Source organism: Lepidochelys olivacea (genome assembly GCF_965140295.1).
Source record: "Lepidochelys olivacea isolate rLepOli2 genome assembly, chromosome: 15".
Lineage (NCBI taxonomy): Eukaryota > Metazoa > Chordata > Testudines > Cheloniidae > Lepidochelys > Lepidochelys olivacea.
In genome coordinates, this window is record NC_140425.1 from 3,414,942 (window position 1) to 3,439,020 (window position 24,079).

At 57.1% G+C, this 24,079-nt stretch overlaps 1 protein-coding gene across 1 annotated transcript in view; it reads right to left on the reverse strand.

The window, feature by feature from the left end:
* The window catches only part of CABP7 (calcium binding protein 7), an 82,034-nt gene extending 58,189 nt beyond the window's left edge, over positions 1-23,845 (reverse strand). The window contains exon 1 of the mRNA XM_084649401.1: positions 23,161-23,845. Coding sequence (XP_084505527.1) covers positions 23,161-23,266 — 106 coding nt within the window. The 5' untranslated portion in view covers positions 23,267-23,845. The remainder of the gene's footprint in view (positions 1-23,160) is intronic.
* Positions 23,846-24,079: the final 234 nt, after the last annotated feature.

Genomic DNA, 24,079 nt, shown 5'->3' on the forward strand with positions numbered 1-24,079 from the left:
TGGGAGAACAATGCAAATCTTTAGCCCCATATAAAAAACCCCGCAGACTCAGCTGAAATTATTTTTCTGGCAACTGACAAATCCTTAAAAAACTAGCTAGGCCAGTCAAAAAGCAGCCAGGCGATAACCCTATCTGCAATGTCCGAAGAATCCAGCTTGAAATACCAGATACCAGGCTCAGTATGCTGCCTTGCGGGCGAGGGTTGGGGAGCACGGGGTCCGGCGCGCTGGCTGGAGGGGTGGGCAGAGCGGGGCCCGGCGCGCTGGCTGGAGGGGTGGGCAGAGCGGGGCCCGGCGCGCTGCCTGGAGGGGTGGGCAGAGCGGGGCCCGGCGCGCTGGCTGGAGGGGTGGGCAGAGCGGGGCCCGGCATGCTGCTCATGCCGATAATGCCAGCAAAACAAAGAACAGAAATGTGCCTTTTGCGTGCATACAAGGCAAGTAGAGAGACATAGAATCATAGAATATCAGGGTTGGAAGGGACCCCAGAAGGTCATCTAGTCCAACCCCCTGCTCGAAGCAGGACCAATTCCCAGTTAAATCATCCCAGCCAGGGCTTTGTCAAGCCTGACCTTAAAAACCTCTAAGGAAGGAGATTCTACCACCTCCCTAGGTAACGCATTCCAGTGTTTCACCACCCTCTTAGTGAAAAAGTTTTTCCTAATATCCAATCTAAACCTCCCCCACTGCAACTTGAGACCATTACTCCTCGTTCTGTCATCTGCTACCATTGAGAACAGTCTAGAGCCATCCTCTTTGGAACCCCCTTTCAGGTAGTTGAAAGCAGCTATCAAATCCCCCCTCATTCTTCTCTTCCGCAGGCTAAACAATCCCAGCTCCCTCAGCCTCTCCTCATAACTCATGTGTTCCAGTCCCCTAATCATTTTTGTTGCCCTTCGCTGGACTCTCTCCAATTTATCCACATCCTTCTTGAAGTGTGGGGCCCAAAACTGGACACAGTACTCCAGATGAGGCCTCACCAATGTCGAATAGAGGGGAACGATCACGTCCCTCGATCTGCTCGCTATGCCCCTACTTATACATCCCAAAATGCCATTGGCCTTCTTGGCAACAAGGGCACACTGCTGGCTCATATCCAGCTTCTCGTCCACTGTCACCCCTAGGTCCTTTTCCGCAGAACTGCTGCCTAGCCATTCGGTCCCTAGTCTGTAGCTGTGCATTGGGTTCTTCCGTCCTAAGTGCAGGACCCTGCACTTGTCCTTATTGAACCTCATCAGATTTCTTTTGGCCCAATCCTCCAATTTGTCTATTGGAGGTCCTTCTGTATCCTATCCCTCCCCTCCAGCGTATCTACCACTCCTCCCAGTTTAGTATCATCCACAAATTTGCTGAGAGTGCAATCCACACCATCCTCCAGATCATTTATGAAGATATTGAACAAAACCAGGACCGACCCTTAGGGCACTCCACTTGATACCGGCTGCCAACTAGACATGGAGCCATTGATCACTACCCGTTAAGCCCGACAATCTAGTCAGCTTTCTACCCACCTTATAGTGCATCAGTCAACATCTCCATGTTGACATATAGTCAACATATAGTCAACATCTCCATGTTGACATCAGACAGCAAGGTCTTTACTGTTTTTATGTCAGATAAGCTTAAAACATGATGATCCCGTCACTGTGGAGTTACAGTGCCTGAGAGAATGGGGTGACAGCAAGTCCTTACGTTTTATAGACGGGGATCTTTCAATCATATGCACAGGGACACACTCCCATAGGTGCCTACTCTGTGGGTGCTGGAGCATGGAAAACAATAGTGGGCGCTCAGCACACACCAGCCCCGCTGATTATCAGCTTGGTGGTGGATGGGAGGAGCGTGGGCAGGGGCAGGGCCGGAAGAGGTGGGGTGGGGCTTCAGGGGAGGGGTGGAGTGGGGGCAGAGTAAGGGTGGGGCCTTGGGGGAGGGGTGGAATGGGGGCAGGGCCTTGTGGCAAAGCAGGGTGGAACACCGAGCTGGAAAGAAGAAAGTTAGCTACCCTAGGGATCTCACGCACGTACAAATACGCCCCATGATTGGGGCTTCCTTTACACTCCCTCCCTCCTTCTCCCACGGGGGTGTGTCTGCCACACACAGACCTGCTTTTTAATCGATCTACATCCATTCACTCTGACTCTGTCATCTCTATACCACAACTCATCCTTTATCAGACTGATTTCCCCCATTTCTCTCCTGTTTGCATCTCTCGTTCCTTCCTCTCTCTCCTTGCCCAAGTCTCCCATGTTCCATCTCCTGCTTTCTCTTTCCCTCCATTCCCTTGTCATTCATTTCCACATTTCCCTGCTCCCCCTTTCCTGTCCCTCCATTTCTCCCTCCACTTTATAGCCCACCATTCCCCCCTCCACCCTCCTCTCTTCCTATCACTCCCACCATTCCCCTCTGTCTTTCCATCTCCTTTCTCCATCCCTTCTTTCTCTGTCTTTGCTCCCTGCCCCCCTCTAGGGGAATGTACTTGTAATATCTGGCCTGCCCTCCCTAAGGGTATGTCTACACTATGAAATTAGGTCAATTTTATAGAAGTTGATTTTTAGAAATCGATTTTATACAGTCAATTGTGTATGTCCCCACTAAGAGCATTAAGTCAGTGGTGTGTGTCCTCAATACCGTGGCTAGCATTGAATTACGGAGCTGTGCACTGTGGGTAGCTATCCCACAGTTCCCACAGTCTCTGCTGCCCATTGGAATTCTAGGTTAAGCTCCCAATGCCTGATGGGGCAAAAACATTGTCGCGGGTGGTTCTGGGTACATGTCGTCAATCGCCCCTTCCTCCCTCCCTCCGTGAAAGCAACGTCAGACAATTGTTTCACACCTTTTTTCCTGGGTTACCCATGCAGACACCATACCACAGCAAGCATGGAGCCTGCTCAGCTCACTGCTGCTGTTGTGAGCATTGTAAATACCTTGCACATTATCCTGGAGTATGTGCAGAACTGGGCTAAGAGACACCAGCACGAGGATGATTGTGATGAGGACATGGACACAGACTTTCCTGAAAGCATGGGCTGTGGCAATTGGGATATCATGGCGGCAATGGGGCTGGTTGATACAGTGGAACACTGATTTTGGGCCTCGCAAACAGCACAGACTGGTGGGACCGCATAGTGTTGCAGGTATGGGATGATTCACAGTGGCTGTGAAACTTTCTCATGCGTAAGGCCACTTTCCTTGAACTTTGTGAGTTGCTTTCCCCTGCCCTGAAGCGCGGGAATACCAAGATGAGAGCTGCCCTGACAGTTGAGAAGCGAGTGGCGATACCCTGTGGAAGCTGGCAACGCTTGACTGCTACTGGTCAATCGGGAATCAATTTGGAGTGGGCAAGTCTACTGTGGGGGCTGCTGTGATCCAAGTTGCCAATGCTATCACTGACATTCTGCTATCAAGGGTAGTGACTCTGGGAAATGTGCAGGTCATAGTGGATAGCTTTGCTGCAATGGGGTTCCCTAACTGTGGTGGGGCGATAGACGGAACGCATATCCCTATCTTGGCACCAGACCACCTTGCCAACCAGTACATAAACCACAAGGGGTACTTCTCAATGGTGCTGCAAGCACTGGTGGATCACAAGGGACGTTTCACTGACATCAAGTTGGGATGGCCGGGAAAGGTGCATGACGCTCACATCTTTAGGAATTCAGGGCTGTTCGAGCAGTTGCAAGAAGGGACTTACTTCCCAGACCAGAAAATTACCATTGGGGATGTTGAAATGCCAATAGTTATCCTTGGTGACCCAGCCTACCGCTTGCTCCAATGGCTCATGAAGCCGTACACAGGCAGCCTGGACAGTACTAAGGAGCAGTTCAACTATAGGCTGAGCAAGTGCAGAATGGTGGTAGAATGTGCCTTTGGATGTTTAAAAGCTCACTGGCGCTGTTTGCTGACTAGGTTAGACCTCAGCACAACCAACATTCTCATTGTTATTGCTGCTTGCTGTGTGCTCCATAATATCTGTGAGAGTAAGGGGGAGACGTTTATGGTGGGGTGGGAGGTTGAGACAAATCAACTGGAGGCCTATTTTGAGCATCCAGACACCAGGGTGATTAGAAGAGCACAGTTAGGCGCGCTGGAGTGGCGTGGCTAGGTGGCTGGAGCCTCTCCCTGCCGCCCCCGCGTTCTTGGGCTTCTGGGTGAGGAGGATGTGGAACTTGGGGAGGAGGGCAGTCGGTTATACAATGGATGCAGTGGGGGTCTGTGCTCTTGTTGGCTTTTCTGCAGCTCCAACAGATGCTCCATCATGTCCATTTGCTCCTCCATTAGCCTCAGCATCGCCTCCTGCCTCTGCTCTTCATGCTCACTTAATGCTTTCCTGGCCTCTGCCACTGAATGTCTCCATACATTAAACTGTGCCCTATCAGTGCGGGAGGACTGCATGAGCTCGGAAAACATGTCATCGTGAGTGCGTTTTTTCACCTTCTAATCTGTGATAACCTCAGGGATGGAGATGATAGGGGGAGCATAGAAACATTTGCACCTGGGGGTAGATAAAAAGGGAGAGTTAAAATTAAGATGATACATTTCTGAGAAAAAGGGAGACTCTTTCACAGTGAATCAACCAATTCACAACAGATAGCACATGTGCTTTAGGTACAAGGTCACATTTTGCCTTCTATATTGAGCACCTGCCGGTATGGTGACACATCACACACGGCTGGGCAACAGAATTCAGTTTCCAGGCAACCATGCTAAGCCTTTTGGTATGTGGGGTTGTCTTTTTCCGCCTTCATAACACGTGGGAATGGTTTCAAACTGCAGTGCCATCCTTTCCAATAGCAAGCAATGCCGGTTGGGTTTCACATTTAAAAGGAGGGGCTGCGGTTTTCGGGTGGATGTGCAGCACACACCTCCCTCCACCCCACCGCATGGCTATTCTCTGGGATGATCCCTTTTAGCCAAGCGCAAACAACCCAGCATGAATGGGGTCCTTTTATTGTTCCCTTACAAAAATTCCCCTATTTCAACCAGGTGACCATGAATGACATCACTCTCCTGAGGCTAACGCAGAAAGATAAAGACCGAATGTTGCTTGAATGCGACCAAAGCCCAGGACCATTCGCTGCCATGCTTTGTGCTGCAATGATTGCAGACTACTTGCTACTGGCTTGGCATGGTAAAGTGCCCTACCGTGGAGGACGAAATAAGGTAGCCCTCCCCAGAAACCTTCTACAAAGGCTTTCAGAGTACCTCCAGGAGAGCTTCATGGAGATGTCCCTGAAGGATTCCCGCTCCATCCCCAGACACATTAACAGAATTTTCCAGTAGCTGTACTGGCCCCGAATGCATCCCAATTCTTCAGGGCAAATCAAACATTAAACACTATTGCTTTTAAATGCTGTACTGTAGTGACAAATGTGCACTCACCAGAGCTGCCTTCTCCAGCTTCAGCATCGGGGATCCCGCCTTGGGAGGGTATTGGCTCCAGAGTGATGAAAAGGTCCTGGCTGCCGGGGAGAACGGATTCACCGCTTGCCTGCTGCGCATTCTCCTCCTCCTCCTCCTCTTCCTCATCCACAAAATCCTCCTCCCTGTTGTGTGAGACTCCCCCCTTGCAGGTGTCCAAGGACAGGGGTGGGGTAGTGGTAGGGTCCCCCCCTAGAATGCCATGCAGCTCATCATAGAAGCGGCATGTCTGGGGCTCTGACCCGGAGTGACCGTTTACCTCCTTTGTCTTTTGGTAGGCTTGCCTGAGCTCCTTGATTTTCAGGTGGCATGGTTGTGTGCCCCTGTTGTAGCTCTGTCCACCATGCCCTGTGCGATTTTGGCATGCACATATACATATATTTGCATTTCTTCTTTTGGATCAGAGTTCGGCCTGCACAGACTCTTCTCCCCATACAGGGATCAGATCCAGTGTCTCCCGTTTGCTCCATGCTGGAGCTTGTTTGCGATTCTGGGGGGACTGCAGGGTCCCCTGTGCTGCTGAGCTTGCCACACTGACCAACAGGAAATGAAATTCAGACTTTCCCTGGGGCTTTCCCTGTGTACCTGGCTAGAGCATCAGAGTTCAAAGAGCTGCCCAGAGCAGTCACAATGGAGCACTCTGGGATAGCTCCCGGAGGCCAATGCCATCAAATTGTGTCCGCACTACCCCAAATTCAACCCGGCGAGGTTGATTTTAGTGCTACTCCTCTCAGCAGGGAGAACTGAAGTCGATTTTAGGAGCCCTTTAGGCCGAAGGAAGGGGGTTGGTTGCGTAGACGCAGTCATCTTAAAATCGACTTCATGCGGCTAAATTGGACCTAATCCCGTCGGGTAGACCAGGGCTGAGAGCAAACGGCTTGGTGCTGTGTCACTGTACCTGAGACGAGCGACAGCCTGAGCTCCCAGCTCCTCCCCACATCATCTGTTCCCTTTTCCCCCCCCCCCCCGCCCAGGGCAGCCTGAGCTCCCAGCTCCTCCCCACATGGTCCCCCCCACCCTATGCCCAGGGTAGCCTGAGCTCCCAGCTCCTCCCCACATGATCCCCCCTCATGTGCCCAGGGCAGGCTGGCCCCACTCTCACCCCACCCACATGGGAGAGTCTATGTGGGGAGGGGCGACAGGAGGGGTGGGTAATAGAGATTCCCTTTCCTTCCTTATTGTGTTGGTACCCTCCTCCAGTGCAACGATTGTCTTTGTCTGTGAATTGCCTATGCTGAAGACCTGGCCCTGGCTGCAGTCTAGCATTACTCTTCCAAGGTGCGCAGATGGCATCAAGAAGCAAGCACATGGCAGAGTGCTGTCTGCATATCACCTTTCAAGGGCATTAGCATTAAAATTCAGACTCTGAATTGCCAGGTGTCCGGTTTTTGACCAGAAAGTCCGGTCGAAAAGGGGACCTGGCATTGTCCGGTTACCAGAGTAACCACAATCAGCCTCCCCTCCAAGAGGGTGGGAAGACCAGCAGCTGCTCAGCTGCTTGCGGAAAGCCTCAGCAGTGGCTACAGGGCCCCTTGCAGCCTGGGGAGGTGGCTCTGGCGGAGGAGGGGGCTGGCCTGGGGAAGGGTGGACACCACACTTTCGCACTGGAGCTGCAAGCAAAGCGGACAAGGAGAGGGCAAGCTCTGAGCATGCCAGCGAGGCTGCAAGAAGGAAGGGGGCAGCCCACAACCTGTGGGGCACGGATGTTGGAAGAGGGGCTGTTTGGAAAGCTGCAGAGGGATCCGGGCTTGGCATGCTGTGCAGGGCCACTTCCCCTGAAGGGCTGGGCCGGGCTGGGCTGCCAATCCTGGCTCCATGCACGACGCGATCACCACCAGGTAGGAGGCTGGCCATCCCCCAGCACCAAACCCTGGGAACTTGGGTGCCTGCTCACTCCGGGCGGCAGAACTTGGCAGGCTCGGGGCCTTTACAGTCAGCCTGCCCCAGCCGCAGGCGAGGTAGCCCAGGAGCTGGTGCCCCAAGAGCCCCTCACCGTGGGGTGCGGAGGAAACAGGAGGCTCATTAAACCCCTTGGGAGAAGTGGGGAGACCCCAGAACCAATATTTCTGTGTATGTTTTCTGGAGCCAGCCAGGGAGAGTGGGTCGTGGCTGCCAGGGGGGCAGCTACAAACAATGGGGCAAGTTCCCCAGATGGAAGCAAGCAGCTCCCTGCTCCCAGTTCCACGGACCCAGATGGGCAGGGGATGCCTGGGCATGTTTGGGACCGTCCCTTGCCTCGGTGTTGGGGGTCCTGGAGCAGCTGGTGTGGGGGAGCTGGGAGTCAGGACACCTGTCTTAGAGAGGAGAATGGTGTTTTGTGGTTACAATGAGGCAGGAGGAGCTGGAAGCCAGGACTCCTGGGTTCTATTCCCAGCTTCTCCACAGACTTCTTGTGACTTGAGTGAGTGGCTTATGGAGAGAGCCTCCCCCCCTGCATATAACTGGTGGGATGGGAGAGTGTGGTGGTCCCCGAGCTGGGTGCAGGGTGTGGGGGGCAAAGAGGCGTGAGCAGAGGGTGGGATCTTGGAGGAGGGAGCACGGGGTGGGGTCACAGGGGAGGAGAAAGGGTAGGGGTGTCCAGTTTTCTGAAATTGGAAAGTTGGCAACTCTAATTCAGAGTTAAGGTTGCTCTGCCATAACACAACACAATCACACTCAAATAACCTCAACAACCCTAACTGTGCCCCTGCAGTGGGGTGACAACGCAACATTCTCAGATTGATTTGGAAGCTACGGCCTAATGTCAGATTCCCCTGAGATTTAAGGAGGCCTGCGGGCTCAGCTAGCTGTCTGTAAAGGAGAGAAGAAAGGAGAGAAATGGGGAAATAGTTTACCTGATTTATAGCTGAGCTGCCCAGGTCTTGCTCATGAACATCTGGCTTGGGGGGGGGGGGTGCTAGACACTGTTTGCTGTTGGCAAATAGCAGTATCATAATGCACATGACCAAAGTCTGTGACTGATAACGTGTAAGGTGGGGGAGGAATGGCCTTATAATTCAGTTCTACCTTGATGTACAGCTCAGCCAGGAACTTCCCTTCTTAAATCTGGTGCTGTGAGAATACCTTTACTAATGCAAGACACCTGAAAAAACAATGTAACTGTCTGTGATTGAATTAAGAATACACAATGCTTGAACTCCTACCTCTCGAAAGTGGAGCAGAGCAGGTCGGGTCTGCTGGGAATTGAAAAGTGCTTTCCCCGGTGTGCGTGTGTATGAAGCGAGTAACTTGGATGTGAGCATAAAAGGTCAGTCTGCACTGGCGTGCCTTTTGATGCAGGTTTGTTACAGCCCAATTCCTGCTCTAGTATTACAACTGCTTTGCTTGCTTTTCCTAAAGAAAGAGAGAGAGAGATTGATCTTTCTTCCTTTTTCTGGCAAGGTGGCTGCAGCCTTTGGCTGGTTTGTCTGGAAGAGACCTGCTCCTCCAGGGAGTTCCCAGACTGTTCTGATGTCCAACCAGCTGGTCAGTCACACAGCTTCTGATGGGGAAGTTACTTGGCAAAGGATGGTGGATCTGCTGGAACCAGAGGCTGATCTGGAGGCAGATTTGGGATGATGGGAGCTCATGAGCCTTGTTCTGGTGGGACTGCAAAACCAGGTGTTGGAGACAAGACGCAGGATCTTTGAAGTTAGTAGCTGGACACCATTGTCTTCCTAATGTGCACTAAATGTTCTTAGCTGGCAAGCCATTGAGTTACTTGCCTGGTTGTTAGAATCATAGGGTTAGAAGGGAACACAAGGACCATCTGTTCTTCCCACAGTCCCGGTGTAAGGTGGATCAGATTCACGCCGGAAAGCCTTATAACCCACTATAAAATAGCTTCCCGTTGCTGGCCAGGTCACACACTGTTCATAAAGTGATTGCAGATTATTACATCTCGGCTCCACTTCTGTCACAACTGGCACCTAGGTACCACCAGCCCAGGTGTGTCCGCCGTCCCCGTCCCCGTCCCCGTCCCCTTAGCAGCCTGGGCCTGCCAGCGTCTGCAGCCCTTAGCTACACAGCCAGATGGGGACTCTATGGTCATGATGGCCAGTAGCCCATTTAGTTCCTTAGCTGGAGACAGGAGTGTCACTAGCCTTTTAAGAGGGAAGAGCCCAGTGCACCTGTGACTGGTCAGCTACCCCCCCCCTTAGGTTTAAAAGAGGACACCTGGGCTTGGCTACAGAGGGAGGAGATGGGCAGATAAGGGCTGTCTGAGAGTTGCCAGGAGTAGGAAGCAGTAGGAGAGCACTACAGGAGATCTGAGCTGCGGTGGAACAGCTGGGGAGCACTGCTCAAAGCTGGGGCCCCTGATCAGCAGCAGGCTGGGGCTGTGGCAAAAGGGGCAGATCCAGCTCAGTCAGGGGAAGCAGAGCTCAGATGCAAGATAGTGGGCTTGGGAGGGACATGCTGTAAGCAGGGGTAGGACTCCCTGCCTGGGGAGTGGGACACTGGGGAGCTCTCCTGGGGCTGTGGAGACTGGTTGCTCTCAGATGGGGGGGGGGGGTCTGGAGAGTGGGGGCCCTGCATTGGGGTGAAAGGAATGAGGAACACAGTGCTGCTGTTGGCTCTCAGGGTGATCTGGAGGTAGTGTCCCTGCAGAGACAATGGAAAAGCAGTTGTACCTTTGTATGTTTATGGTGGGTGTATCAAGAATGGCTTCATTACAAGGGTTTGTGGAAATACGGCCCTGGTGTACCTGAACAGATTATGCACAGAGAAGGGACTTTGAATGGACAATGAGAGAGGGTTCCTTTTGTGGGGAAACTGAGGCAGGAAGACTTGTTGTTCTGCTACTGGAGTGTGTGCAAAGGGGGCCCCCTACTGGCAGCAAGATCTTTCCTGGGAGCAATGGAAATAACAGTGGGAGCCAATGGGAGTCATGGGGGCTGGGACTAAAAACCAGGCGGTGCCCCAAGGGGTTGTTTTGGACATTGGATGAAAGAGGGCTGCTTTCCCAAGGCTTCATCCAGTCAGTGCGCTGTGCACTGCAGAGCTCCAAAGGTCAGGGTTTTTAAAGGTGCCCAAAGAGCCGCCTGGTCTCCGATAACTCAGGGCCCTGATGGCAGGGTGAGGATTAGGACTGGAGCCCACGCTGGCTCATGCCACAACCTAGCTCTGTCAGCAGCAGCCAGCGCTAGCCCCCCCCCCCCCTTGCTCTCCGCCTCTGGTCTGGGCTCCATCTACTTAGGCTCAGCTTTCACCCTTCCTCGGGCTGGATGGCACCTGACTTCCTAAGCACCCCCCTTGAGATCAGTGGGTCCCCTCATGGGGGGAGGGGCTCCATGGCGAGTGCAAGGGGACCCGAATCGGGGCCCTACATGGTGAGTTGCCAAGGGGCACTGAGTCTAATGGTGTCCCCACTGAAATGCTAGTTATTAATAATGAATCGCAAACTGCGCAGCTTGGGGCTGAAGGACCCGCTCTGGGGTGGCAGTTCCCATTAGCCTCTGTGGGTGCTAGCCATATGCCAGTAAGTGACTACAGCCCAGGGGCTACTGGCCCCTAGCCACACTGCCTTCGCCCGCTCTCTCCTTCGTGATTCCCAGGGCTGGGCCCAGCAATTCTTGTGCTGCTCTCCTCTGAGGCCCCTCCAATTGCTAGTCTGTAGCAGACAGCGGGTTAGCACTGGCATGCGTGTGCTTCCTCTCCCTGCTCCCCGCTGGCATCCGGGCTGGAAGGATGCCTGTCGGCAGGGCCAATACGCAGCAAGGGCGGGAGAGAATGGTGGGTGGCTCTGTGCCCTCCCTCGGGGCTCTCACCGCTCTGCCCAGCTAGACAATGATTGTTGTGGGTGTCTGGGCAAATTCCCCTCCCAGTGAAGTGAGTGGCAGGGCTGGGAGATGGGATGCCCAGGTCCCCCTTGTGTCTCTAGCTTTAAGAAGCTCAGTGTCTCTGGCTTGTAGCAGCCCTTGCTGGAGTGTGTTTGCTTAGCTGTCATTTAATGGCCTCTGTTCTCCCTGGGGCTCCTGCAGAGCCCAGCACTGGAACTCAGGGAAACGTCCTTTGTTCAACTCAAGCCATTTGTGGTGCGTTTTAAAACCAAGATCCCCAGATCCAAGCATCTTCCAGCTGGGTGGGGGAGGGAGGATTCAGGGCCAGGTTGGCACAGTTAGTGCAGAGGAAAGATGCTGAGTTGGCTGCCCTGCAAGGGGGTGTGTGTGTGTGTCCCCTCCCTGCCTCTATGCCCTCAGCCCCCTCCTATGGTGACAGCACGCTCCCCAGGCAGGGCATACTGACATGGGAGCAGCAGATACCCAACTGGGGTTCTGTCACTGGGAGAGGCAGAAGCAGAGGTGCCCCAGCTGGGAGCCCCCCATTTGCCTCCTCCCCTCTGAAGAGAGCTTGGCTAGCCTCCCTGGGGAGATGGGAAGACCCAGTGGGTGTTAGTCTGGCCCCACTGGCTCTGGGTACAGCTGTTGATTCCTTTTCTAAGGGCCCAGGTGCCTCTGGAGAGTTACAGTTAAGCCCCCTGGTAAAACCTGGTACATATCATGTGGGTTTTTTCCTCCATAAAATCAACTTTTAGTCTGAAAATCCATCTGCCTGGATGCCGTACCAGGCCTCCAGACTGTGCTTGAAAGTCCCGCACTCTGGTTTCCCCCACCAGTCCAGTGCCTCCTGCTGGGGCTAGCTTGGGGGAAGTGCCCCTGCACAGCTACCCATCTGCATGCACTCGCTGCTCTGGGCCTGCATGCCTTTCAGATCCTGTCTTTTGTCCCCCTCGCACTTCCCCAGCCGCATTCTGGCTCCACGCACTGATGCAACCTTGAACCCTCGACTCACAGTGCTAAAAGCTGAGTGTCCCACATGAGCCAAAGCAAGAACCCTTTTAGCCAGCTGCAGCATCAGCCTTGTTAGCCACCTATGTGGCCCAGCCACTCAGAGAGCAACAAAGGCCCCTATTCTCCACTTGTGCGTTACAATGACATCCACCAAAGCAAGTAAGCTCCCCTCCTGGTTTGCTTCGCTGCTGAAATGATTCAGAGCTGGGCAGGGTTCCCCAGCTCTGCCCTGGAGGGGGCGCCTCTCAGGGCTTCTCTATAAGTGAGATGCTCTGGAAAGTTAATCCAAATTAACATTGGAAGTGAATTAAATTTAAAGCGAATTAAGGTTACCTTAATTTGGAAAGAGCGTCCACACGGGTTTAATGCGATCTAACTAATAATGCTGTTTAAATTCACACCTTTAGTTAATTCAGATTAATTTCCTAGAGTGTCCTGCGTAGACATGCTTGTAGTTGACAGAGGGAATTCAGGCTCCATAACCCATTTACCACCCAGCCTTCTGCTGAGACTGCCAGTTAGTTCTGGTGGTGGTGGTTTCTGAGACATGAATACCTGTCTGCTGGAAACTGGGCCGAACCCATCATTCACTGCCCCGGCGCTGCTAAGCAGCTCTCGGATGGCTCTCCATCACTGCACCGTGGATTGATTAGAACGTGGCATTCAGGACACAGCTGTGAAATTGGGGCCAAGTTTTCCCAGGGCTCGTGTCAGGATCCAGGATGAGCAGGAAGTGGGAGACAGCTGCCTGCCCTTCTGTCTGGCCATCACCTTGCTCCTGTTTGCTTCCACTCACACCTCTTGCTGCAGGGGCTGCTACTGCTCATCAGACCCTGCTCTGAACAGATCCACCCTGTGTAAAAGGTGTGGTCCCTGCTGGGGCAAAATCCTGGCTCTATGGACGTCAATGGTAAATCTCCCATTGGCTTCACTGAGGTCAGGCTTTCACTGTGGGATGTTGCTGAGGAGGTGCTCAAAAGGCAGAGACTTGGGAGCAGGATGGGTGCAGGAGGTGGGGCGAAGGTGTCTTGCCAAAGACAGGGTGGTTGTCATGGTATAAAAAGGCAGGCAGGCCTCGGAGGGCTTAGCCATTCCATATGGATACATACCCCAAAGCTTGGCTGCCAATACAAACTGCAGGGCCCTAGGGCATCCCCTCCAAGCTCCTGACCAGGATTTGGGAACTGCCCAGAGACTCTTACACTGAGCCTCTTGCATACTGGGGTGGGGCTTTGGGCTTTCCGGCCTGGTCTCTAAACACAAAGTTGCATGGCTTTAACTAACCTGGTGCAAAGCCGCTGTGTGGACACTCTTAAATTGCACTTAACTGGCTTTATTTCTGCTTAGCTGGCAGCGGTGAGCGGGCAGGAGCTAAGCCAGCGTAACCAGGTCTGAACTGAGATCAGAGGCCAGGCCAGGGTTGGCACCAATTTAGCTAAATAGGTTTTAAAACTGATTTCAGTGCAACCAGGGCTAGTTGTGTGTGTGAACAAGACCTCAGTCAGCACTGGGTGGGTGTCCTTGCAGCGCAGATCCCGAGGACTGTGCCTTTCTCTGCTGTCCCACAGCCTTGCTTTAAGAAGCTCCCAGTAACCACAGATGTAGCCCGAACTTTCAGAATTGGGACCTAACTTTAGGTTTGAAATGTTGGCTTTGACTCCTGTGTGCCTCAATTTCGCCCATCTGAAATATGGTGCTAATACTTCCCCCACCTCCCTGGGGGTTGTGAGGATTAATTACACTTGGCATCTTCAAGGTACTTACAGACATCAGCTAATGATCTGAGCTTCATTAAAATGAATGATCCTTTCCTTTGTGCTGCTGGTGTGCCTGGCACTTAGACATAAGGGAAGGCACCGTCTCTGTCCCATTCCTCCTGTCACTGATTTGTATTGTGTGTCCTGGACCCTCTGCCTCCATGCCCGCTCCTAACTCATCCATATGCAACAGTTTGCGGATGCCAAGGAGCAGAGGCCTAATTGAATTGATCCTTCTGATGTATTTATATCAACAAATGGCTGCTACAAAACACAAAGTCAAACAGCGAGACCAGGCAGGCGGGCGTGTCCATGGATTACCTGCTTCTTCCCCATGTGCTATGGTGATGAGGGCTGTATAAGAACCAGACTAGAACAGAAATTCTCCTCTGTTACCCTCCAGGAGGGTTGGAAAACATCTGGCAAAGGGAAATCACCACAGTACGGATCTGTGTTCCCCTGCTAGGGGCTGGACACATCGTGTTCTAGGTGTCGGCTACTGCTGCCAAATCACTGGGGCTGCTCCTTTAGATCTAGCAGTCGAGGCTCATGCTTTGAGATGGAGAGGTCCTAGATTCAGTTTCCTCAGATGACCCCTCCGTGGGGTCATTGTCAAAGTGTCCTGTGCTGGGATCTGGACCTGTAACTCTCAGGACAAGATTCCCTGGCCAGGGAGAGGGTCTAATCCAGGGGTGAGCAAACTTTTTGGCCCAAGGACCACATCTGGGAGTAGAAACTTATGGCGGGCCATGAATGCTCCCAAAACTGGGGTTGGGGTGTGGGAGGGGGTGAAGGCTCTGGTTGGGGGTGTGGGCACTGGGGTGGGGCCAGAAATGAGGAGTTCAGCGTGCGGGAGGGGGCTCCGGATCGGGGTGCAGGGGAGAAGAGGGTGCAGGGGTGTGGGCTCTGGGGTGGGGCTGGGGATCAGGAGTTTGGGGTGCAGGAGGGTGGTCTGGGCTGGGATTGAGGGGTTCAGAGGGAGGAAGAGGGATCAGGGTTGGGGCTTGGGGGTGGCTCCAGGGTGCAGGCTCCGGGCAGCGCTTACCTCAAGCGGCTCCCAGAAGCAGCAGCATGTCCCTTCTCTGGCTTCTACACTAGGTGCAGCCCGGCAGTTCTGTATGCTGCCCGTCCACAGGCACTGCCTCTGCAGCTCCCATTGGCTGTGGTTCCCGGAGCCACAGGGACTGCACTTGGGCTGCACTTGGGCTGGGGACAGCATGCAGAGCAGAAGCCCCTGGCTGCCCCTAAGCGTAGGAGCTGAAGGGGGGGCCATGCTGCTGCTTCTGGGAGCTGTGTGGAGTGGCCCCTGACCCCGCTTCCTGGTTGGCGCGCTGGAGCAGGGCCAGCCCCAGATCCCACTCCCCAGTGGGAGCTCAAGGGCCAGATTAAAATGGCTGGCAGGCTGGATCTGGCCCATGAGCTGTAGTTTTCCCACCCTTGGAATCCCTGCTAACTCAGGATCCATGGGGTGAGTCTGGTTAAACACAAACATTGTCCTTCATAACATGGTTCTAAGGAGCTGATGTGTTGTGCCAAGGGACCCCTCAGTGGATGGAATGTCCTGATTCCATGAAAACACTGCCCTGAGCAGCCCATTGTCTTCTGTGCTGGCTCTTTCCATCCCAGCAGAGCTCTAGGATGTCCTGCTACCACTGAGCTAAGGATCGAGTACCCCCAAAGAAAGGGGCATCCCACCCAAACATTGATAGATTGCCTGGACATGCTCTCACCTGTGTGGCAGAGGAACACCAGGGAATTGGCAATGTTCCCCCCTCCTCCAGCTCAGGGCACCCCAGCAGCCACCACCAAGCTGTTGTCTGATAAACGCCTACACCTTCCAATACCCTGGCATTTGGTTCGATAGGAACATAGGCAGGTCTACCGAGTCCTGTTTTCTCTCATCAGTGGCCAGCACCATGCGTTTCAGCAGAAGGTGTAAGAACCCAGTAGTAGCAGGTATGAGATAATCTGACCCCATATTAGATTTGACCTGGTCTGTAATAGTGACAGACCAGCTTAAGCCCTGAAGCACCAGGTTTTATCTTTCTTCCACAATTGTTATTAAAAGTTAGGATAACTGCATATTTTCAATGTCCATATACATGCCTAATCCCTTTCTGACTCGTGCTATAAATTCTTGTGGCAGCTTCCAGTGGCAGTGAGTTCCACAGTCTGATTGTGCACTGTGTGAAAATTGCTTGGTTTTGTGCCCCCTACATCTCATTGTTTGTCCCCTTGTTCTTGTGTTAGGAAAGAGAACAGAAGTGCTGAATCTCCCTTCTCTAGCCCAGTCCCTATTACATAGACTCTGGTCCCCTCTTATTCCTCTCCTGTCTAAAGGAAATGATTTCAGTTTTACAATCTCTTCTAAGATAAATACCCTGATCTGGGGCCCTATTAGGAGGAAGAATTTAATCAGTGCCCTGGTTTGAGATGGCTGCGGTGGCTCCTTTCATTGCTGATTTAAGAGGGAAAGGTGATCTGATGGGCAGCGCTATCTAGTAGGCTGAGCGCTGGGGGATGGGGGGAGCTATTTGCCCAAAACACCAGGGTTCCATTCCTAGTTCTGTCAATGGCCTGCTAGGTGACCTTGGGCAAGTCACTTCACATCCCGTGCCTCAGTTTCCCAATCTGTAACACCGGGATAACGACACTTACTGCCCTCACGGGGGAGGCTTGGTTTATGATCCCACCAGGCTTTGGAAATGATGGATTACGTTTGAGGAAACCAACCAGGGGCTTTAGCACACAACCCTCATGACAAGGACCAGGAGTACCTGGGTGGCTAGTCAGAAAGCTTACCCGTAAAAGCGCATGGGGGGGTGAGGCAGGGCAGCATGGAGTAGTCATGGGATTCAGCCATAAAGAAAGATCAGGGGACAGCAAAGGAAGGGCTCTGAGGTAGGTGATTTTGGATCTGATCAGCCACACTCCTGCCTGGATGGGCTGGTCTGAAAGCTTTCTGCCCAGTGCAGGGCTCCAGAGTGTCAGAGGTGGGGAAGGGAGGCTGTACTGAAAAGAGGGCAGAGCAGGAAATGGGGGACATAGTTCATACCCAAAGGGAGAGGGTCAAGGCAGGGACCGGGGGTGTACTGCATGCATGAGGGGCGGGGGCGTGGGACCAGGGAGTGAGGCTCTATTACATATGGGAGGGCTTAGACAGGGCAGCTGGTGTGAGACAGGAGGGGGCTTGGAGCAGAGTGTGGGGCCAAGAAGAACAGGGGCATGGGAGGGGGCTGAGGGAGGGGCTGGCTGGAAGGGCCCACTGCATGCAGGAGCATCCTGAGAGGTGCAGGGAGCTGCTCTGAAGCAATGGTTCAGCCTCACCTTGGCTGCTACGTTCAGCTTGGCCCCTCCACTCCAGAAGGATGAACAGAGAAGATGCTGCAGTGGAAATGGTCAGCTGTCTGGGACAGTGGTGAGCCGGGGTGAGGGGGATATGTCTGAGAAGACAAGGCTGGTTAGGCAGGAAAGGCAGAGAGGAGGAGGAGACAGGACAGTGGGCCTGATAATGAGTAATGGCGGAGACACGTCTGGCTGAGAGCACCTGGCCACCCCATTCCCTGGGGACAGAGAAAAGGAAATGTATGTGTGACTGACCTGGGGAACTCCCTGGGGTTGGGAGACGGCCCCAGGGTGGGAGACAGCCCCAGGGTTAGGCATTAATCTATGCAGAGACGCTGTGAATACTGATGGGTAGGGCTGGGTTAACTCCTCAGTACTACAGTGGCAGCTAGAGACCTCAGCCATGATGCAGGCCCCATTGTGCTGGGCACTGTGCAGTTAGATCCAGTCCTTGGCCTGGAGAAGTTACAGTCCAAATCGGGGTGGCCAACCGGAGCCTGAGAAGGAGCCAGAATTGACCAATGGACATTGCCAAAGAGCCCCAGTAATACATCAGCAGCCCCCCATGAGCTCACCCACCCCGCTCCCAGCGCCTCCCACCCACCGGCAGCACCTGCCCCTCCCTCCCCGCACCTCCCGATCAGCTGTTTTGTGGTGTGCAGGAGAATCAGGGGGCAGGGAGGAGCGAGGGCCTGGCAGGCTCAGGGGAGGGGGCAGGAAGGGGTGGCGTGGGGGCAGGGCCTGTGGCAGAGCCAGGGGCTGAGCAGGGAGCGCCCCCCGGCACACTGGAAAGCTGGTGCTTGTAGCTCCAGTCCCGGAGTCGGTGCCTAGACAAGGAGCCGCATAGTAACGTCTGAAGAGCCGCATGTGGCTCGGGAGCCACTGGTTGGCCACCCCTGGTCTAAATACACAAGAGACAGGGAGCATCGCAAGAGGCAAGGAGGCTAAGAGACTTATCCAAGGTCATACAGGGAGTCAGTGGCAGAGATGAGAATGGACTCCACATCTCCTGAGTCCCAGCCGGGAGCCTTAACTATGGGATCATCCTTCCTCACAGTCTAATTCCAAGACCCTGCACCAAACTCTTCCTCAGGGAAGCCCACTGGTTTCAGCAGGCTTCTAGCAGGGAGGCATTTGGGTATTCCTGGGTTGTATTCCTGGGTTGTTGGGCTCCTGCTCCCTTTAAAGAGGGAGACTGGGAACGAAAAGGGCAGAGATGGAGGGGGAGAAAGAAAGGCGGGTGAGCAGGAAGCAAGAACCAGACAGTGTGAGTGCAGGAGCAGCAGCCCGGCTGTCATACCCGGGCGCCCACCCGTCTCGACTCCGCTACCTCTGCCCGAGAGCGCAGGCTCCCTTCAGAGTGAAACACGGTTTCTACAAAACCCGAATCACCAGGTTACAGTGACACCGAAAGACCCAGGCCTCCCAAGAACCAGGGAAGCCCCCGACTTCCTGCAAAGATCACGAGCCCCAAACTAATCGAGCATCATTCCCCATCTACCGCTGTGCAGCAGGCGGGGCCGGCCGGGAGCGCAGTGAAGAGCGCACGGCAGCCCCACGTCATCCAGCGAGATGGGCTCTGGGGCTTCGCGTCGGGCAGCGAACAACCCTGGAGACTTCACACCAAAGGGACGGAGCCATCAGCTGGTTGGACTGCATGGACCATGGGTCTGGTCCAGTACAGCCGAGAGAGGGGACACTGCTCTAGAGGGTCCAATGATCTGTGCCATGCAGTTCCTATGTTCCTCAGTACCCATGATTCAGGGAGGGAATGGGCAAGTTGTAGCATATCCACAAAAGAGCAGGGGGAGACTTGAGAAGGTGGAGGGGAGGACCATATTCATGAGGAAAAGGGAGAGGGGCTTTGAATTTCCTGGCACTCCAGGCCCTGGCGTGCCTATGGTGATCCAGATGCTCAGGAACCCTCCTATGCCAAACATGCCAGCAGCCTGGCAGGGACAGAGCAGGGAGCGAGCGTCGTTGGTGTCACCTGCCCCATTGCTTCCTGAGTGACATCAAAGAGCCCGGAGGAATCTTGCTCTCGGCTGCGATGTTTTCTCCTTTCGGGTCTGCCTATGCTGCAATCAGGCCGGCACGGGCAGGCCTGCCCGAGTGAGCAGGGTAGCCATGGTGGCTCAGGAGGTAGCATGGGTGAGGTGCCCAAATATGTACCTAGGCTCGCAGGCGGGATTGTATGGGGCAGCGGCCTGTGCCATGCTGGCTAAACTGCTGCTTTTTAGGGAGCTAGCTGGGGTGCGGCAGCCACTTGGCAGCCAATGTGGCCACCCTCTGTGCAGCCTGCGGACCTGGCCAGGGCACGGCAATCCCGTTCTGTGCCAACGTTGCTGGTTTCGAGACTTGTGCCCGTTCCACATGGGGATGAAACCAAAACCTGCCCAAGGGTTTCGCGCAGCGGATTTGTGTTGAAAGGTCTTTTCTGCACTTGAAAAGCACTGGCTGTCCATTCTGCCTGCTCTCTTCCTCTCTCTGGGCCGCAGAAAGCTTCCCGTCCAAATCTGTCCTGAGACCAGGTTTTCTGGGGAAGGCAGTGGCGAGACGCCTTATGTCAAGGACCAGCCCTGGGATTTAGCGCCGGGGAGGTGCTTTGGGGCTGGGGTGGGGGGCCTCTCTCCAGCCACAGGACAGAGACAATGGCAGGGCCAACTTCTCTGCCCCCAGCCTCACACCTGTGCCTCAAGCCTACCCTGCCCACTTCTCGGGCACCTCAGTCTCTGCGATCCTGTCGGTCCTTGGCCTCTCTGCTCAGTCTGGCTGCAAGGAGCTGGGGACATGCCTGTTCACCAGGCGTCGGACTGAGATTCCCCGCAACTCACTGCACGGAGGACAGCCCAAGGGGACGTTGCAATGCCAGCTGTGTGGGCACAGCAGGGACTAAGCACCTCGCGCTGCCAGGCCTTTCTGGGCAGGCTGGGTTCAAGCAGCAGGGAGGAGAGGCAGAGGGGAGGGTGGTTTGCCTCCTGCTGCCAGATTGCCTGCAGACCACCCCCTGGCAGAGGCAGTGAAGGGGATGCCGGTGGGGGTGAGGGAGGGAGAAAGCTGTACGGGGCCCCTAGGCTCGTGGCTGGCTCCCTCCTGTGTCCGCTCTGGAAAGCGGAAGAAGAGATTCCCCGCTGGGGTTAACGGGGGAGAGCGACGGAAGCGGCCCCTGCGACTCGGCTGTTCTCAGGACAGGCCAGCAGGAGTCGTTCCCTTCAGAGCCCGACCCGCTGCGACCGGGAGTGGCAGCCAATCCGCATTGCGAGGGGACCGCGAGAGCCGCCCAGGCCGCGCAGCCCCGGCCTAGTGCGACCAGTTAAAGAAAAGCAAACCCGCTCACATCGTATCCTGCCCCAGGAGACCCCCGGGGCTGGCCGCGCCACACGACGGAGAAGGAACAGCCCCGCCGCCCCGCTTGCGATCACCACAACAGCTGGTCAGTGTGCTCGTGTGACACAACGGTACACACAGGCAGCTCCCTGGCTTGTGCTGTTCTAGAAAAGCAACACAAGCAACACTCACGTCTTATTCTGGTCGAAATACGTGGGGATGTAAAAGTCCTAGCTGCTCGTGACCCCGCCGTGGCCCTGCTCCACGGAACAAGCCCCCTGCTCGCGGGGATAGGAAAGTGAAAGTTGCTTCTGGCGCAGTGGGGTTCCCTTTTGTTTAAAAGTAACGATCACCCATGTCATAAGATTGTGACATAACGTGCTAAGGCCGCGCCAGCCTCCCATGCTGTGCGATTGTGATACGCTGTGCTAGGCCTGCAACAATGGCTAATGCCCCGTGAGTGTGACCCACGCCGCGCTGGGACGGCGAGGCTCGGCCGGGCCCCGTGAGTGTGACCCACGCCGCGCTGGGACGGCGAGGCTCAGCCGGGCCCCGTGAGTGTGACCCACTCCGCGCTGGGACGGCGAGGCTCGGCCGGGCCCCGTGAGGGTGACCCACTCCGCGCTGGGACGGCGAGGCTCGGCCGGGCCCCGTGAGTGTGACCCACTCCGCGCTGGGACGGCGAGGCTCGGCCGGGCCCCGTGAGTGTGACCCACGCCTCGCTGGGACGGCGAGGCTCAGCCGGGCCCCGTGAGGGTGACCCACTCCGCGCTGGGACGGCGAGGCTCGGCCGGGCCCCGTGAGGGTGACCCACTCCGCGCTGGGACGGCGAGGCTCGGCCGGGCCCCGTGAGGGTGACCCACTCCGCGCTGGGACGGCGAGGCTCGGCCGGGCCCCGTGAGTGTGACCCATTCCGCGCTGGGACGGCGAGGCTCGGCCGGGCCCCGTGAGGGTGACCCACTCCGCGCTGGGACGGCGAGGCTCGGCCGGGCCCCGTGAGTGTGACCCACTCCGCGCTGGGACGGCGAGGCTCGGCCGGGCCCCGTGAGTGTGACCCACTCCGCGCTGGGACGGCGAGGCTCGGCCGGGCCCCGTGAGGGTGACCCATGCCGCACTGGGACGACGAGGGTCGGCCGGGCCCCGTGAGGGTGACCCATGCCACGCTGGGATGGCGAGGGTCGGCCAGGCCCCGTGAGGGTGACCCACGCCGCGCTGGGACGGCGAGGCTCGGCCGGGCCCCGTGAGGGTGACCCACGCCGCGCTGGGACGAGGAGGTTCGGCCGGGCCCCGTGAGGGTGACCCACGCCGCGCTGGGACGAGGAGGCTCGGCTGGGCCCCGTGAGTGTGACCCACGCCAGGCGGGGATGGCGAGGCTCGGCCGGGCCCTGTGAGGGTGACCCACGCCGTGCTGGGACGAGGAGGCTCGGCCGGGCCCCGTGAGTGTGACCCACGCCAGGCGGGGACGAGGAGGCTCGGCCAGGCCCCGTGAGGGTGACCCACGCCAGGCGGGGACGAGGAGGCTCGGCCGGGCCCCGTGAGGGTGACCCACGCCAGGCGGGTACGACGAGGGTCGGCCGGGCCCCGTGAGGGTGACCCACGCCAGGCGGGGAAGGCGAGGCTCGGCCGGGCCCCGTCACGGTGCCCTCGTGGCCGCGGATCAATCGCTTGTTGCATGCCGCACCCCCGCACCGAGGGCCCGGCTCCCCCGCCCTTCCCGGTTTGCGCCCCTGCCTTGACGGCGCTGGCCCCGCTCCCCGCACTGTCCGGCTGCCGGGCGCCTGCGAGCCTGGCGGGGCTGCTTGGCAGGCGTGAGCCCTGCACGGATCGCCCGGGGCCGACGCGAGCGGAATGCCAATTCGGTGGCTGGCTGCCGGCGCCCGGGGCTGCAGGGCTTCCCTGCCCGCCGCGGCTCATCCCGCTGCCGCACCGGCACAGGGACGGCGGCTGGGGAAGGTTCAAGTCGGAGCCGCAGAGCAGCCCTGGGGCGGGGGGTGATTCCCCGGCCCCGAGCAGGGCCCTGCCCTGACAGGAAAGTCCCCCGCACCCGGGCTGGGAGGTCCCCTCTGCTCTAGCGCTTGGCCCCCGCCCCTTGCTCCCCTTTCCTCCGCACCGGAGCTGTTCCCCCCGCCCCAGCCTGCCCTGCTCCCCACCGCTCTCCAGCCCTCTTGGCACGCTTGTCTGCCCCCCCCACCCCCCGGCACGTCCCTCCCTCCCCCGCCTGCTGGGCAGCTCGCTTGGCTCGCCCCACGGCCCATCCACGCCGGCCCCGAGTGGAATCCCGCCCCCCGGTAGCCATCAATGCCCCGGAGCCCCGGCCGCGCTCCGCAGGGCTGGCTCTGGCGACCGCAGCGGGCACGTCCCTGCCCCCGCCACTGACCGCTGCCAAACTCCGGCCGCGACCCGCTCCCAGGAAACAGGTGCCCCCCCCCCCGAGGGGCTGCCGGGCGAAGTGACCCCGCAAAGGGAGGGAGCCCCGAGATGCAGCCGCCCCGCGAGCCCTCTGCAGCCCCCCTACCAGGCAGCCCCGCCGCCCGGCGGTCACTCACCCTCCAGCTCGTCCTCGGGGATCTCGACGGGGTGCTGCTCCAGGATGTTGGGGACGGTGTAGATGCCCCGGTACATGAGCGCCGCGGTCACCGGGTGGAACGGCATGGTGGGAGCGGCCCGGAGCCCCCGCTGGAGCCCCCGCTCTCATCCGAGGCGCCCTGGCGGGGCCGGAGCGCGGGGCCGGAGAGAGGGCTCCCCCCTGCCCCGCGAGTCCTCCTGCCCCCGGGGAGCGAGAGCGGCCCCGCTCCGGCACAGGCTGGGGCAGGCGGGCGGGCGGCTCGGGCTGGCGGCGGGGGAGGTGACAGCCTCGCTGGCCTCCCTGCGCCCCTCCACACGCACGTCTCGGGTCCCCCAGCAAAACCCCAGGGGCAAAAGGGTCCCGCCGGCGGCTCGGTCCAGTCAAACCCAGCTCCCCATCCCGGCAGCCCCGGCCTCGGCTGCTCCGCGCGGCTCAGGCAGGCGGCAGGACACGGCTGGGCATCCTCCCTAGTGTTTCACCCGGGGAGTCTCAGAAGCAGGGACCCCCCCTAGCCACTGCCCAGAGGCCTCTGGGGGCCTGGCATGGCTTCGGGCCAGGTGCCGCGGGGGCAGCATGGGCTGCCCCCACCCCGGTGCGCTAAGTTCCCCAGTCGGAGTTCAGCACCAGACTAGCTCTGGCAACCTCCCGCTCCGCTCTGTGCGCTGCCTGCCTCTGGCTGGCTCACGGCGGCACATGCTCCCCCCACCGCCAGGCAAGTGAACATCTGAGCGGCCACCGCGGAACCAAGCGCTGAAACCGCCTGCAGGGAGCGGGAGGAGGGCCAGGGACATCGGCCTCTCTCGCACCGGGCTCAGGCTGACCCCACCCCTGGAGAGGAGCTGCCCCAGCCTGCTCCCATCACTGGCTAGTGCTCCCTGGCCTTGGCTTCCTAGACTCCG